Below are 16,714 nucleotides of genomic sequence, written 5' to 3'. Positions count from 1 at the left end.
GGCATACAGAGCACAAGACAAGGCATAACTAATAGTTTAACAGGCAACTTCGGGTTCTACAGGACTACGGATAAAGAAGTTAGGGAATTTTGTACGACCCGAGCAAGAGCAAAAGCTGACAAGTAATTATTCCTATGGAGAGAGCAAAAAGAAAATCTTGATGAGACTGGGACTCGAACCCAGGAGGATTGCTCCACCAGGAAATTGGTGTTAAGGTTAACCTTAACCTGGCGCCATAACCAACTCGGCCATCTCACCGTAAGGTCGTGAGGACCCGCTTGTTGAACAACACTTTTGCTAGCCAGTATATAAGCACCTAGTGTCCCCATTTGTCCCTGGGCTAATTAAGAATATCATTGATACAGTTCTTTGACTTCCTGCAGGAATAACGTTTTTGTATTATGGTGGAGTTGCGATCGCAGTGTGTTGGTGACAGTATCATTTATTTGTGCAATATTGGTATTGACGACAGAGCATGCTGACGCTTTCAAGGTTGGGCAGAAGAAACCGCCAGATTCTGGACGTATATATCATTATTAATCTTGTCTAAGCCTTAGGATGGGAAACCTAAACTTGGCACAATGAAAGGGATATTATTGCAGTTACTAAACAAAAAATGGTTTCGCGTCTCTCATAACTGCTATATTCCGCCTTTCCTTCCATCTACAAAAGATTCTGTATGATGATGTTATCGATAAGACTCCGTGTGGATCTTTCATGCAGGCCAAGTTCTTAGCTCTTCCAGTCTTCGTCACACGCGACTTGAATTCTACAACCTCAACAAGTAAACACACAATCTCTGTTCACTAAGATTCAAGGCGTCGCAATGTCGGCGATCTATAATCTTGAACCGCAGCCCACTGCCTCAGTTATTATTCACACCACCCGGGGCGAACTCTCCGTCGAGTTATTCGCGAAGCAAACGCCGTTGACATGCCGCAACTTCTTACAACTCGCGCTCGACGGCTATTACGATAACACTATATTCCATCGATTAGTTCCAGGTTTCATATTGCAAGGTGGAGATCCTACAGGCACAGGCAATGGAGGGGAGTCCATTTACGATGGAGGCGCATTCAGCGGCGACCTAGATCCATGGCCGATGGACCAGCGCCAGGGGAAGAATGCAGGACCAACAGGAATCAATTTCAAGGACGAATTTCACTCTCGACTCAAATTCAACAGGCGAGGTCTGCTGGGTTCTGCGAACGAATCGCGCCCAGATACCAATGGTAGCCAGTTCTTCTTCACGCTCGACAGGGCCGAGGAGCTCAATGGAAAGAACACTCTATTCGGACGAATTGCTGGCGACACGATCTACAACTTGGCTAAAATGGGTGACGGGGAAGTGGATGAAGCAACGGAACGACCGACCTACCCTGTGAAAATCGAACGAGTAGAGATACTGGTCAACCCCTTCGATGACATGAAGAAGAGATCTCGAGTGGCTACCCAAGCGCCATCTAATAAAACAGCAGCAGCAACAAGCAAGGATAAGAAGAAGAAACGGAAAGGCGGGAAACAGCTGCTCAGTTTCGGCGACGAGGAAGGTGATGACGACATGCCAGTGCTCAAGAAAAAGAAATTTGATACGAGAATTGTCATGGAAGATGAGGAGGAAGACGAAATCCCCAGGAAGCCAGCAAAGCCGAAAGCCAAGAAGCCAACAGTTACGGAGAAGCTCCCATCAGTCGCAGATGAGATAAATGACAAAGTGCCGAGGAAACCCACGCTTGATCAGCCATCCAATGAAACGCGGCGGAGTCCTGGTTCGCTTACGATCAGAGAGGTGAAGGACCAATCACCTGAACCGGAGGCTCCCAAAAAGACCGCTCTAGAGCGAGCCAACGAGGAGATGGCCGCTCTGAAAGCATCGATGCGACGGACCATTCATGCGGAGGAGCCTGTGAAGGAGAAGAAGAAGTCTGCACTCGAAGCCATGATCCCTGAAACATCAATCAGGGGCCGGAAACGAAGGCCCGGAGCTGCCAACACCTCGGCGAGTGAGGACGCAAAAACACTCGGCATGCTGAAGGCCTTCCAATCGAGATTGGAGAGGGCACCTCCGGAAAAGGGTAACGAACATACAATAACCGGGGTTGTGCGTGAAGAGGGAAGTACACATGCTCCAGATGACGAAGCTGAGTTATGTGATTTACACTTCATCGCAAATTGTCAAAGCTGTACATCCTGGGATAAGCAGGAAAAAGATGAGAGCGATGATGAAGGATGGATGTCTCACTCCCTCAGCTTCGCAGCAGACAAATTAGGCAAGGACCTTAGCAACCGTAAGAAGGCAGAAGAAGAACTTGTTGTCATTGATCCGCGCGAGAAGGCTCGGACTCTCAAGGATGAGAAGAGAGCTGCGCGCGATGCACGGCAGGGAAATTCCGGAAGAGCATGGGACCAGGCACGAGATGCAGCAAGGAATGCTAAGATGGCTCAGGCAGCATCGCTTGCAGGTCGAGGAGCAAAGTAACCGAGAAGATCAGGTACATAGGCCAAGTGTGGTCCAAAGCTGTTGGTGACAAGTGAAGTTTGAGACCATAATAGGAATAGTCTGTCCATGATACCCAGCATAAAAGCATCAGGCCAGGTTAATAGTGCCCCTCCTAGTCTGAGCTGACATGGGATAGGATGACGCCAATGCTTGTTCGCTGAAGAAAAGTGGCATTACGAGTCGTATCTGCCGTCCCCACAATACATGTCATGACCGATCTCGATCCTCGAGGACACATGGTGATGATGAAGTTTTGACTATTTTTCCCATAGTCGATGACCGAATTGATGCAAGTACTTAAAGCGAGACATTCTGTCTCTGAAATTGATAGAGCTTACAGACCTGAGTTGGGAAAAACTGCCAAAGCGCCACCAAGAGGCTACAAAGTCGTGGCTTTCTTCAACGTCCAAGATCGAGATACGTCGTCTTATCATCACGTGAAGACTTGGGCCCATGTCTCTGACAGAAATCTGATTGGCCCAAAAATATTCGACATTCAATCCGCCCGCTCCAAATGCTCCGGAAGACCCATTCGCAGCGCGACCATCAACTCCAGCATCATCACCGTCACGCAAACTGCACCACCGTTCAATCGCAACATCGGTACTTGCTCGCTTCAGCTTCCGGCCTGTGCATCGCCTATTACTTGCCGTTTCAGGATGGGTATGCCGCTCACCATTTCTTATCTTCCTTGATCTATATAGAGCAAGGCCCACCGACCGAGACCACAGGCTGCCCTTCAGCCTTTTTCTTCAGACTACATAACTTGGGCAAACGCGCTGCGCAACTCACACTGCTTTAAGGCATCACTACGCGAGCTCCGTACACGAAGATAGAGCAAACGAGTGGCTGTCCTTAGATCTCAGTACCGCGCCCGCCCATCTTCTCCCTAAACATATCTTTAAGGCTGTGCCTCTTCACCATCAATCACGTTTGACTGTGGCTTTTGCGACAACTTTTCGCATATACCTCCCAAGGCTATCTCGCGATTCCCACCTACTCCCTCGAGACGGTCGAACACTTTCCCTTATCACAATCCGGACACGGCCGAGCAAAAGATAAGTCGTTGACCGCTTACCACGGACAACGTTTGCGCACACGCGATTACAGAAGTCTTAATAAAAGTCACAATTACTCTCTGGGCCATCGCCCTCCCAAGGCACGCATTACGTGAAATCGATTTCCACCAAGGCGACGAGGCGAACTGGTTCCAAGGCGACCAACATCAGCAGTCTCAAACCCATACCCGACTAGATTAGGCATCGATCGCGCCAATCCACAGAAATTTAATCTCACCGCTTCTGAAGAAGCAACGATTGAGCCAGAACCATTTTCATGTCAGCGCCCAACCCAAGGAAACGAGCAGCACCAGGAGCGTCCCCAATGATGCCTATACCGCAGCCAATGCAGCCACAGTACAACGCGGGGAACCCGGCCGGCGACCAGGTGATGCGTTGGAATGGAATGGGCGACCCTTCGAGCTTCATGAACAGTGCTGATGGTATCATGGATGGGAATGCTCATGTTGGGAACTCTTTTGGTCTGGTTCCGGCACAGCCACAATATGCTCAGCCTGTGTCGACGCCATCGAACACACTTGCTCGACGGCAAATGAATCGCGCGCTTGTTCCGACCAATACCCGACCCTATGATGGAGCAGTAGAACAATGGGGAAACTTTGTTGGCGATGATAATGCTCTGCTTCAACAAAACCCCTCTGAGAACTTGAATGAGCAAGACAACGTTGAGATATTGGAGGAGATGGCCCAGAAGGCCAAGCGAGAGGCGCAAGCAAAGCGCAAGCAGATTCCCCCTTTCGTGCAAAAACTGAGCAGGTAGGTTTCCCCACTGCCATAGGGTCGAATAGGCAAACTAACCATGTCAAAGTTTCCTGGAGGAGCGCAAGAACGAAGATTTGATTCGATGGTCAGAAAAGGGAGATTCGTTCATTGTGCTTGATGAGGATGAGTTTGCAAAGACTCTGATTCCAGAACTGTTCAAACACAACAATTATGCATCCTTTGTTCGACAGCTCAATATGTATGGCTTCCACAAACGCGTGGGTCTGTCGGACAACTCAATGCGAGCCAGTGAGCGCAAGAATAAGAGCCCTAGCGAGTACTCAAACCCATATTTCCGACGCGGACACCCAAATCTCCTGTGGCTTATCAACAAGCCCAAGAGTGGAAGCAAAGCAAAGAAGGGTGCCAAGGGTGCTGAAATCGATAACGACAGTGAGGACGAGGGTGCAACCGAGGAGATCCTCGCCTCTGGGCTAGGGGCCTCTGCGGCCCAGCCTCCTCGATCATTACCGGCTGGTGATTCTCAGCCCATACCAAAGAAAGAGTTGACTCTGGTTCGAGAAGAATTGGGCAAAGTCCGAGAACAACAGAAATTGATTCTCGGTGCCATCAATCGATTACAAAGAAACAACAACGATCTTTATCAACAGGCGGTCATGTTCCAGAATCAGCACGACCGTCATCAGAATTCTATCAACGCCATTCTTAACTTTCTTGCCAATGTCTTTCGAAAAACACTGGAGGATCAGGGCAACTCGCAGAATGTAAATGATATTATTTCGAGCATGCTCACGAATCAGAATCAACAGTCCGCCCAACATGGCAGCGTGGTCGATCTTGGAGACTTCATCCAACAGATGGATCCTTCATCATATGGCACACCTCATAAGAAGGCTCGCGGTCTGCTACCCCCTATTCCCAACCAGAGCCGCGCCCAGTCAGTTAGATCGCCTACCCCAAACAGGTCAACACCTGTCAATTCAGCCTACCAAACTGTCCATCATCACAACCCTGAAATGGGCCATGTCACAGAACTCCAAGAGAATTCACCTAGCGACACAAATTCCCCCACTCTCCGTCAGGAACTAGAGGCAAACCCCCATGAGCAGATGTTGAAGATGATCAATGAACACAATGCAACCAACAATCATGGCATGGATCTGCCAGAGGCTGCTGAGCTTGTGGCCAACGCCCCTAACACGTTGAGCAATGCCCAACGAAGCAAATTGGTGAATTTCATGGCTGGCCAGTCCTCCTCTGCTCCATCTGCCAGGTCAACTCCCGCCCCAACCCCAGTCTCTGCCACACCAGCTGCTGCTGCTGCTCAAATACCTACATCAGGTGCTCACATGGCCGTGCCAACTATGCCTACCTCAACCTCCGTCTCACCTCCACCCCCTTCGCTTTCCCCTATCATGGGACCTCCCATGGCCCCGCCGTCCTTGAACGAGATCAACACCAACCAGTTGGATCTAGATCAACTTCAACGTCTTCAGAGCGAGCAGGATGCAAAGATTAGCGAACTTGGTAGTATACTCGGACCACTGAGTCCTTCCGGGCATGTACCTGGTCTAGGGGATACCGAGGCTTACTTTGATCCTCATCCAGCAGATTTCGATCAGTTTTTTGACAGCAACGCTTTATTTGGCGATGGGCAGTACAACACCGATGGCACTGATTTCAACTTCAGCCTTGATACAGACCAAAGCCACCCGAATTCGTCACTACATACCGGGCATCCTATTCCCCATGTGAGCCACCACAATACTCCGAGTCCTGCAGGTACAGAAGAAATTACCCGCAGTGACCTGCGGCTAGACAGCACACCAGATCGAGGAATTAAGCGGCAACGCGTGGGCTAACGCTCTACCGAGGAGATCGTCAAGCTTCACAGGAGACCAGAAATTGCGTTCTTGCCGGGGGGAAGGCCAGTTTAATTTGGCCCTTGATTGTATTTATTCCCCAATACATACCTTTCTCATCACCTGGGTGGGTATTTACCCTGCAGTGTTGACTAACAATCATTCTGAGCAAAGAACAGCAGCAAAGGGTTCAGTAGAGCCGAAACAAAAACAGTGTTGCTATTAGACATCAAAATACTTGCTGTTGTCTTGGGAGCGAAAGGGACAGGTCTATAGAATCCATGGACGAACATGGAGGTATTGAGTTACTTATTGGGCTGGGATGATACGGGGGGGGCAGTCGGCGCGCTTTTATGACATGATGTTTGGTCGATTGAGCATGGTTAATAGTCCTTTTTTAATCTACCACTTCTCAATATACGTCGCAGCGACTCTCGTTACTAGGTGAACTCATCCTAACCTTTGATCATTGGCCTTGTAATGAATGCATTGGGGATTGCCCTGGCTCTCTCTCAGTTTGCCTGAATCGACCTCGAGGTTTTCAGGTCATCGTGGTCCATCGTCGGCATTCTAGAGAAGAGGAAGAGATGATACCATTGTAATTTCCAACCTGAAGTTCATGATGAACCTAGGTACTACTAAGGTATGTTGTTTCACAAGCGACTCCGGCGAATCAGAAGCTAGAACAACATTGTGTAACTCAAGCCTCAACAGCCACAAATTATGTGGCTCAGACTGGGGGGGAGCTGTGTCTATTCACACCCCTTCCATACACATTCTCAAGAATGAAGATATGAAAAGACGGTGTAAGGCGCGCGGGTGTTATTTGCTTTTGCGACATATCGCGTCAGTGGTGGTGTTTTAATTTCCGTCTCATCACGGGCTCTCAATGCGCCAGTCACCTCCATCGCGGGTGGAGACGTAATTTGCCATATGCTCTCGGCCGAGTCAACTATTGCTACCCTACATGAGGATGCGGGCTCATGTTCGCCTCGTCAATGCGCGACGAATAGACTCATACGTGACTCCTTTTCGGGGTCTTTTGCTTGTATCTGTGCTCTATCGGTGTATTGTTTTCCTGTATATTCTTTGAGTCCTCGCGGTGGCTATAGTGGTGTTGGACATTATATAGAAGGGTCACCCCGTTCAGATAACACTGACAGCGGGATCTGAGCATTGATCTCCGCCTACATAGCTTAATGATGTGTCCTGGAGAAGAAATGAAGCACGACCACATTCGACTGTCACATCGTATATTCAATGTAAATCCACGAAGCAAGGAATTACGAGTCAATATTGTCTCGGCATGACACTGAACAATACCGTACAGCATATCATCTCCCAACCAAAAGTCCATATCAACCAACATGGACAGCACGGCAATAGTCAACTTGTAGTAAATCCCTCCATTACTCGTAACTCATAAGACATCCATAGAACTACCGCTGCGAGACCCGTAATCCAGGATGTTGGTCCTGGAATGCATGCTGTCAGCTGGAACTCTACAATTCAATACCCGACACCACACCTTAACACAACTCAGGAATGGAAACTATTCAGCCCGACACTGAATGACACAACGAGATATGATTCAATAGACTTGCTATCAAAATTAAAGAATCAGCCCTGCATGAGGGCGTGCAGCCAATAGGAGTCAGCGCATCTTCAACTCCCAACCTGCAGCGTCCAGGGGTAGCATGAACCTGGCCAATACCAGCCACTATTGACTATAATAAACCTGGGGAAACATCCCTTGAGACAACGCCACTACTATGCTAATAATATGCCCTACTTCAGTAATTCCATGCATATGCGTCTCCTAGTCAGGGGCTCCCCATACTGCGCTGGCTAGGGCTAGGGTAGGCTGGTTGGGAGAATGAATAGGCCAAGTTAGCTGTTAAAGATGCGAAATTAAAGTCTCTCCAATGTGGGAAATTTCCTGACGTCAGGCTCCCAACCTCCGTTCCATCCATCGACGATGTAGATCGTTCAGCGAGAATTCCAAGACAGATTCAGAGACAAGAGACAAAAGACGTGGCTGAACCAGAAACATCGGTATGACGGCTTGGCTTAAGCCTTGACAAGGCCAAATTGAAACAATCGATCGCCGTGTTGAATAATCACCGAATACTACCATCGGGTATGAGAAATGAATACGATTTGGAACAGTTCAAGTTAAAAGAATTTTTACTTCTTTTTTTGTGCCTGTTTTACGTACAACTATCTATACACAGGACGGGGGCCTGAAGAAAGGAACTAGCCTGACTTCGTAGATCCAACCAAAGGCACGATTAATGCCAAAATCCTCCCCCGGGACAACGTTTTGTTGTTGTGCATGCCAATGGCTTCCCAACTATGTATCGCCACCCCATCCACCTTTGAAAGAATTATGCAGACGTAGTGCTGCTGTCGTGAAGAGTAGGCCGCCTCATCGTACCAGACCGAGGTCAGACACCATCGTCCCTGTTTTAATAAAGCTGGTCGGCCCATAACCGCCTATGTCCCAAAATCCGGGGGTATCCTTTTTATCCACCGTGAGGGACCTGTGTTGGTGCATTCTCGGTCTTCCTTTTACTTCTTCCGTCTCGAGGTTGGCCAGGCCCTTCATGTGTAATCTATGTCGTCAACCACTTTTACCCGAACGGTGACCTGTCGTTGGCCCTCTTGGGGGTATGCGGATTCCTTCCACACCGGGAGAGCAAGTCGTATGGAGCCTGAAATAAAATTGATGCATAAAGTTTGCTTAAAAACAAAAAAAAAAAAAAACCAGAGAAAAAAAAGGGTATGATCCGCGTATTCCTTTTTTTGGTGCCGCTAGACTTGATATTGAGGAAATGTTTGAATCGCAAGGAAATGGAAAGCAGTCGCTAAATGCCAAAACATATGTGGAAAGATCATTCTGTTGTGCGACCATGCAATGATTTCGAACAAGTAATAGAATGTCGGAGAGATAGTGTAGAAGCCACGATGATGTACATGGGTGAACGTCGAAGGTCGAATCGTCGATTCAATATCTTGTCATGATGTGAGCATTATTGGTTCATGCCATGCTGGTTAACGTATCCGACGTATTGGTGGTGTTGTTGTTGTTGTTGTTGTTGTCCATATACTGCCGCATGGTGTGGAGGTGTTGGTGTGACTGGGCATCGAGGAGGTAAGCCGTAAGACTCCTTTGCCATGTTGTGGTTGCCCATCAATGAGTTACCGTCAGGGGTGATCGGGGGTGTTAGGTAACCATCGAACCCCATCGCGCTGTGTCCTTTTTGGGGAGTGCTATAGATGTTGCTCGTGTGCTTGTTGATGGGCTCGGCTAGGGGAGTAGCTGGGTTAGCAGCTCGACGGGCGATCGCAGCTTGCTCAGCCATGAAATCGGCCAGCTTCTGCGACACTCGAGAAAAACCTGTTGTTGAATACTTGCGCGCAAGTGTAGGCGAGGGTTGATGAAGGTGATGCGACAATGTGATCAAGGTAACGTTCTCTGTCTGGTCCCAACCTCCATCGTTAACTTCAGACCGGCCAAGGATAGCTCGTGCGAGAGCGAGAGATGAGCGAGCCATGACGGAAGGCTTGGTGGAAACGAAGTCGCGATGGTACAAGGCAATCTCACACAGATAGGCGGCCATGTGCGCAACCTCCTGGTCGTCACCCTCCTCTGCTATCATTAGTTGCGAAAAGAAGTCAACGGTGGGGTGGCCAATGATCCAATCAAGGGTATTGAGGACATGCATCTCCATTTGTGTGAACATGCCAGCGTCATAGAGTCCGCAGCACATGTTGTTGAGTTCGTGAATCTGGGGAACACGGTCCTTCTTGTCACCATACTTGGCAGCGATGAGTAGTGCAGCGCATCCAACCAGCTGGTAGTGTTGCTTGTACACCACTCGCTTAGAGCAATATCGATCGAGGAGGTTAACAGTGAGGAATAGTGTCTCGGGGAGGAGGCCGAAGGCGGCATGAGCCTCGATGAGGAAGTCTATCAAGTAAGGTCGCATGAACCATTGGATCTCGCGCTGCATATCGATGAGGGAAGCATCTGGTAGAGTCTCATCCTATAGATTGTTAGTAGATGAGGCGTGGTGGACGTCAAAGCGGCAACATACCTCCATTTGTCGCATATGCTGCATGATGTCCTCGAGGTACTCATCGCCTGCTAATCGTGATAGCTCGACGCCGATGATGTCTTGCCGTTGACGGGCCATCATTCGCGCTGCTTCTTGGGCAGTGATTCTGTGATGAGGCTCTTCAGACTCCACGAAGTAAGAGTCGTCGTGTTGAGAGTAGGCCATATTGGGTGGTAGGTGATTGGGGTTTCTCAGGTGGGCGGTGACTGGGCAGAATAGTGCCTGTGGCTTGGTGTCAAAGGAGAGACTGTTGGTTCGCCAGGAATCTTGTGGTCGGAAAGTCGCAAAAAGAGAGTGTGACTTTGGCTGCAAAAAGGAGTGATGCGAAGCCGATTAATTAGGATATTAAGATATTAAAGAACGTGGGTGAAAATGATGAAAAGAGTGACCGTGGCTGGTAACGAGACCAGGAGCATGTAGATAGTGGAGTTAAAAAAGAAAAGGGATTGGAAAGGGGGCCGTTTAAAGACGAGATCGACTCAAGGGCTCTAATGCGGTATGTGCGTCAGTATCAAGTTTAATACTAGCCAAATCTCGATTTCGCCAAGCTCGTGACTCGCTGGGGGCATTACATTACACGGCGAAATGGACCTATGCAACTATCCCTTGGGCGATAGACGACACGACAAGCTGGCACGAGTATGGTATCGAGGGGGGAGGGGCAGGTCTTACAGCCACACGTCGGAGAGATGGGCAAAGCTCGTTGAGATGCTGAGACAGTCCCTGAATCGAATCAAGCAGGAATAACGAGCTAACGTCTCCCACTGGGCAGATCTCAAGGAGAAAAAGCGTGGTGGTCGTGGCTGTGGTGAGGAGAGCGGTATGCGGGAGTTGAACACTCGGCATGCAGCTATACGGAAATTAGATATGATATGTCCCCGGCGCCGTGCAGCAATGACGATGACATACCTTTCCTACGCTCGTGAACGCTTTTGATGGTTCGATTATCGAGTCAGAACGACAGCGATGTAACCGAACAGGTCGCGATTAATTAAATCACGACGGAGTGTGTGTGGATGGTTCGGAATTCTCTAGGGTGCTGCGGGATTGAGAGTTGAATAACTCGCAATCGTCACTTTGACCTAGATTTTTCCTGTAATCCAAGGGATACCCAGAGTTGATTGGCGACTAGTCTTCAGTTCGATGACTAGTTTCGGGAAGGGTTGAAGAGTGGTCGCTATCGAGTTGAACTGAATTGAATCAAGGGAGCGGGCTCGTCGATGGGAGGCTTCGTCGGCGGCGGGAGCGGAAGCGATGGCGTTGGCGAGGGAGTGGATATTGAGATTGGAGACTGGAATTCCTGGTGGATGAACCGAGGAATTCTACGGAGTCGAAGGAGAAGCTGGAGGGCAAGATTACAGAGGGCGAAGTGGAAGTAGAAAAGCGAAATACCAGTAAAGGTCTCTTTGATTCACTTTTCACAGTCCGGCCTGTTTCTGGTCCTAGTCTCACAGCCTTTGGTGGTTCCTGGCCTTTAACAGGGCGGGATGGGGGGCTTTTTGAGGGAGAGATATCGAGCGAAAGCCCTGGGGGGGGAGTCAAGTCAAGTTGAGAATTCTCCTCGTCTCAAGCGTCTTCAGGCCTGCTGTGTTCGGGTCAGGAGAGGAAGACGGAATGAGAGAATGAGGGAATCAACAAAACGAGAGGAGGAAGGGGAGGAGGGAGGATGAAGAGGTAGGAGGAGGATGGAGAAGAAGGAAAAGGACTGGGTGCCAGGTACGCGAGTAGAGTAGGTAGTTTTAACCAACTGCAGTGCAGCGAGAGGAGAGAGATCCATGGTTTGTATGGGTGGATGGGCTCCATCCAATCCATCCCCATCCATGGCATGGCCTAAAGTACGCTAGCTCTAACTTAGTAGCTTGCCAGGGGCGTGAGGTGTACCCGTATGTATGTACATAAACGCAGATGCAGGCGGAGGGTGAGTGCGAGTGTGAGTGTGTCGTCTAACTAGGAGTGTGCTGGGATCTTGGGTGTGTGAGATGGGTGGTGTCCTTTGCTCTGTGCTCTGCCTTAGTCTAATTCGTTACTGCATTGCATGCACCATCCGTCCTTGCTTCAAACATTGATGAATGCACTGCTAATACGCGACTTATCTCATCCTCAATATCTCAATCTCCTGTCTCTCTCGCAAGACCTGTTATGGACTCGCTCAATCATTACCCTTATACCGACCGACCTGCTGTTTTCACGGCCACCGACCGCTTGCGGGTACGCTGACCAGGTACCGGTTTGCTGGGCAGCAGGTGGTGCAGGTACCTAAACCGGCCCCTGCTAGGAGGCCACCAGGAGTTGCCCACCTAAGCTCGGGTCGCGCGCCCACCAAAGGGAACGCAAATCCTGGCAGTTTGAGGTTTGCCAGAGGAAAAAGGAAGCTTCCATTCGATTTGCTTTTACAGATCCATCAAATCTACCAGTAAAGAACTCTCATTTGCTTTTTACATTCAGGTTCCTCAAGGAAATGCTAATCATTGACTCTCCTTTTACTCTTGTAGCATAAATACAAATAAAGTACACAAATCAGCTTCACAATAGACAATGCACTCAATGAAATGCCTCTTCTCTTTTTTGCGGGCGGAGTTACGATACTTTGACCTCACCACTTTGACCATCGCGTACCTAATTCAAGGCACGCTCTTTCGGAGGCTGGGGCTAAACTCAGGTAGCTTCTGCTTGGGGCACTGAGATCAGAACGGGATTGGGTGTGAGCGGAGGGCCAGCATAACGCAACTCTGCACAGCACAACACAATATTACAATACAATACAATACAGCACAAGAAACCGGAGGGCGACATGGGGTGTGCAAGGTATAGTGCAGCAACTTTGGGCGGACGCTAGCACTCACTTGGGGCTTGGTTAGAAGCGTGGTGAAGCGTGTGTCAAGCGTGTGAGCTGCGCTGGGCAGGTCGACTTGTGCCAATTGTGTCGTGTCGTAGCGTGTTCTGTCTCTCGGCTGAGGAAATACGGCGTGGGCTCGAGGCAGGGATCCGCGAATGGAGACGGGCGTGTGAGACCGCATGTAAGAAAAATAAATTTTAAAAAAAAAAACATCAAAAATGTGAAGGTGAAAGTGAAGGTGACTCTAAAAAGAAGGCTGATTGAAGATGACCGCGTCAAGGCTAGGAGAAACCATGCCGGGAAAGAACTTTGTAATCCGGTCTGAGGTATTCATGATTGCTCATAGATCGGATTGATCGTGGATGGTTTATCTTGATCTGATTCAATCATACGTAGATGGCAAACATGGAGAGACATATATCCGATACAGAACAGAAACAATGACTACGAGTTAGTTCGATTAAAGCAATCATGAATTATATGTTGAATCGACCTTGCCGTGGAATGAGAGGTGTATTCAAAATGAAGCCGAGAGCCTCAATATTTTGATGGCACGATGCACTCGGCCGAATCTATTACTTGTTGACTGCTTTCAAGTTTTGACCAAGACATTTATTATTATATTCTTCAATAACGTAGTCCTCTCTCAAGCGGCCACGACAGTTTGTTTGTTTAGAACTTCTGCTCTTGGCCGCTTCACGGCCTCGTTGAGCAGGGCCACAGCCGGCCCATAGGTTGTCCTTGTTTATGAGCATTGTACGTCCAGTCAATGGCCGGGCGACCTATTAAGGAGCACTACACAGGCTCACCACAGCGAGTCGGCAGACACCAGCTGTAAAGAACCGTCACATTTGCATGCATGCACCACTTGGTCTTTATCATGGCAACCAAGAAAGACATTTGAAGATCTCGACAACACCCTCAAGACCAAGTTGAGGGTGCCCGCCATGACCGCGGCCTCTGGCCGACTGCAATAATCGTCATATCGAGTCAAAAGTCAATGCGCTTGAATTGAGGTGACAGCGATAGACAGGCTACGGCTGCTTAGCTTGGTGAAAACGAAACAGAAATCATGAGATATTGTCACTGGTTGCACCAATTCCATGATAAGGTGATGGCCAGGGGCCTGTTTGAGAGACCCCAACAATAGCAAATCCATCTGTCAGAACATCGTCTCTGTTGCTCGGGTTGCGAATGCAATGCTTGTCTGAACCTTCAAAAGCATGGGTTCCCTTACAGTGATAGTGTCATGAACATAAAAAACTCCGGTCAACAGTGGACGCTTCTGCACTCCAACGGGGTTCCGAGCTGCCCGTAACTTAGCCAACATCCCACACTCGTCATCACTACGGACGGATTAAGCTCCCGTTGGACACGACGACTGACTGTTCCCGCAGGTAGAAAAGAGTCGACTTGGCTGGACTCGTCGTTGCCCGGCGCAGCCAGTTACTTGATGCGTGTGCACGTTGAGGTTGGGTTAGCCCATGAACCACTTGCTGCGCTTGCTGCTTCACAAGCCCACAAGCTGCCTCCTTTGCAGCCCCGACGGGAGCGTGAAGCCATCGCGTCCCGTCTCGTCTCGTCTTCCTCGACAACCGTGTCGTTCCTGAGTACGGGCCCATACCGACGCGGCACCTGCGCGACGAGACTTGGACAGAGACTAATACGATTACCTCGAGTCTTGTCTAGATCCTGACTTCCATCTCAGTCAGCCCAGTTTCCCATCTCGGCGACCAAAGGGAGTTTTCTGTGGGTTTGGGGGGCGTAGGTTGTCAGCCAGAAAAGCCAGAGCCTATGACAATCACTAAAGGGCTCTGACGGACTGAAAAGCCCTCGTGCTATAGTAACCACCAGTAGTTATCCGCTGCTCGCATTGCTTTCAGGTATTATCGACTCTTGCATCCTCCCCGGACCAATCAATTGGCCGCATCGGGCTTCTGCATCTCAACTAATCATGCATGTAATTGAGTGCTCGAGCATCAATGTCATTCTCAGTCTCCCTCACATCCAAAGCTGTCACTCAATCCCCACAGCGAGCGATCTTTACTTTGACTTTCCAATATATCCACTGAACTACAGGTCGCTAGACAAGCCTTGGGCCAGATGAGAGGCTCGCATAGCTCTCACTTGATTGGCCTTGGCTTTTTGCCTCTTGTGTGAACTTAACTTATGCTGTGCTGTGCAGCTGTCATTTGTACATGATTGTCAGCTCTCTAGCTGTAAACGTCAAACTGTCACTACCACTGCCACTGTATCTGTATCTGTATCTGTATCTGTACCTGTACGTAGCATGGTGTTCGTTCATCGGCGCGGTCCTCTCCTCGCTTTGCCTAGCTCAGGGGTGACGGGCCGGCCGTGGTACAGTACCAAAAGTCGTGAGACGCTGTCAGCGTTCTGCCCTGCTAGAACCCTTGAATGCTATGGTTTTGGGAGCACAGCACGGAGCAGCATCTACAGTAGGTAGGTTGCTCTGCGTATAATGCCAAGCCCGCTTTGCTCCTCGGGCGTATCGTAATTCGTTGAGCCACCGTCGAAAGTTTGCTCAATCGCGGACATGTCCCCGCTTTGACGACACTATTCACAAATCTGACACTATTCACATATCCGTACATAAACACAAATCATATCGAAGCCATGTTTTCTCCTGCATGTCATTGTTCGACCGCTTCATCAACTAAAAGTAGCCTCCCTTGAATGAGTTGTCAGTCTCGCCTTCAGCCTCATCTCCCTGTTCTAGACATGATCTCGCTCGATACTATTCTGAGCTCAAAATCCGTACCAGGTGCCACTTTGATAAAGCGAGATCGCTATCATGTCGCAAACAAATTTGTTCGCCCGATACGTATCCGGTTGGATCTCATACGCATCAGACCCATCTCATAGATGATCTCAGTTTCCTCATCCCCGTCCGTGTAAGGCGGGTATATGCAACTGTTGGTAAAAGGAGGTGCTTGGCGATACTGTGCAGGTAATAAAACATGATGGATACGGAGTATTGTAACAAGATATTCCATGCAGTGGCTGCATGGAGACCGACGCTACTGCTAACTCACTCAGACGTCCCGCCCATATCAACGGTGGTTATAACACTGTAGGTGGTATCCGATAGGCACAGTCCTTTTTTTGTTTGTTGGTTATTATAGATTGAAATCTGCTGCTGTATCACATCACACCTCATGGCATCACCAACAGATTGATTGTCTCGCCATGGATCAGACTCCTCCTAACAAATCTAATTCAAGGCTAGTCATGGCAACTCGTACAGCTTCACCGATATTTGCGCTCATCTTGCCTGTCTTGTACGTGCCCGTCAGCGGGCTCAGTTCGTAATAAGTCGCCCGATGCTCATTTCCATCCCATGCCGCCGCTTCAAATTTACTGGTGCAAGGGAAGCCGAGAAAAAATTGGCCCTCTCCACAGCGCACCAGAACGTCTCCACGCCGAAAAGGAACATGCCTGTATGAATGGCACGCATAAGACGTTAGGCAGGCACAAGCACAGGAAACATTTTGTGAAGGTAATGACGCAGATATGGTGTTAGTATATACTATGCACATTAGCCCGCCTGTGTGTCGGTCACTACTCCGTACAAC

At 49.2% G+C, this 16,714-nt stretch overlaps 3 protein-coding genes and 1 non-coding gene across 4 annotated transcripts; 2 read left to right on the top strand and 2 right to left on the bottom strand.

Moving 5' to 3' along the window:
* Nucleotides 1-158: 158 nt before the first annotated feature.
* On the bottom strand, nucleotides 159-258 carry tRNA. Its single transcript is given in 2 exon segments — nucleotides 159-202; nucleotides 221-258. It is a non-coding gene; the product is annotated as a tRNA-Leu (tRNA).
* A 568-nt stretch (nucleotides 259-826) lies between these two features.
* Nucleotides 827-2,479, top strand: FPRO_01486 (uncharacterized protein; the record flags this gene model as incomplete). Its single annotated transcript, XM_031230939.1, has 1 exon — nucleotides 827-2,479. One exon carries the CDS (start codon nucleotides 827-829, stop codon nucleotides 2,477-2,479), a length of 1,653 nt encoding a protein of 550 aa, XP_031074987.1.
* A 1,356-nt stretch (nucleotides 2,480-3,835) lies between these two features.
* FPRO_01487 (uncharacterized protein) lies at nucleotides 3,836-6,164 on the top strand (the record flags this gene model as incomplete). The annotated part of the gene is made up of 2 exons (XM_031230928.1): nucleotides 3,836-4,335; nucleotides 4,388-6,164. The coding sequence occupies 2 exons, from the start codon at nucleotides 3,836-3,838 to the stop codon at nucleotides 6,162-6,164; spliced, it is 2,277 nt and encodes a 758-aa protein (XP_031074986.1).
* A 3,032-nt stretch (nucleotides 6,165-9,196) lies between these two features.
* FPRO_01488 (uncharacterized protein) lies at nucleotides 9,197-10,450 on the bottom strand (the record flags this gene model as incomplete). Its single annotated transcript, XM_031230916.1, has 2 exons — nucleotides 9,197-10,213; nucleotides 10,265-10,450. 2 exons carry the CDS (start codon nucleotides 10,448-10,450, stop codon nucleotides 9,197-9,199), a joined length of 1,203 nt encoding a protein of 400 aa, XP_031074985.1.
* Nucleotides 10,451-16,714: the final 6,264 nt, after the last annotated feature.

Source organism: Fusarium proliferatum (assembly GCF_900067095.1).
Source record: "Fusarium proliferatum ET1 genome assembly, contig: FPRO_scaffold001, whole genome shotgun sequence".
NCBI lineage: Eukaryota > Fungi > Ascomycota > Sordariomycetes > Hypocreales > Nectriaceae > Fusarium > Fusarium proliferatum.
Note: the sequence above shows the minus strand (reverse complement) of the source record. Positions and strands in the feature narration are given on the sequence as shown.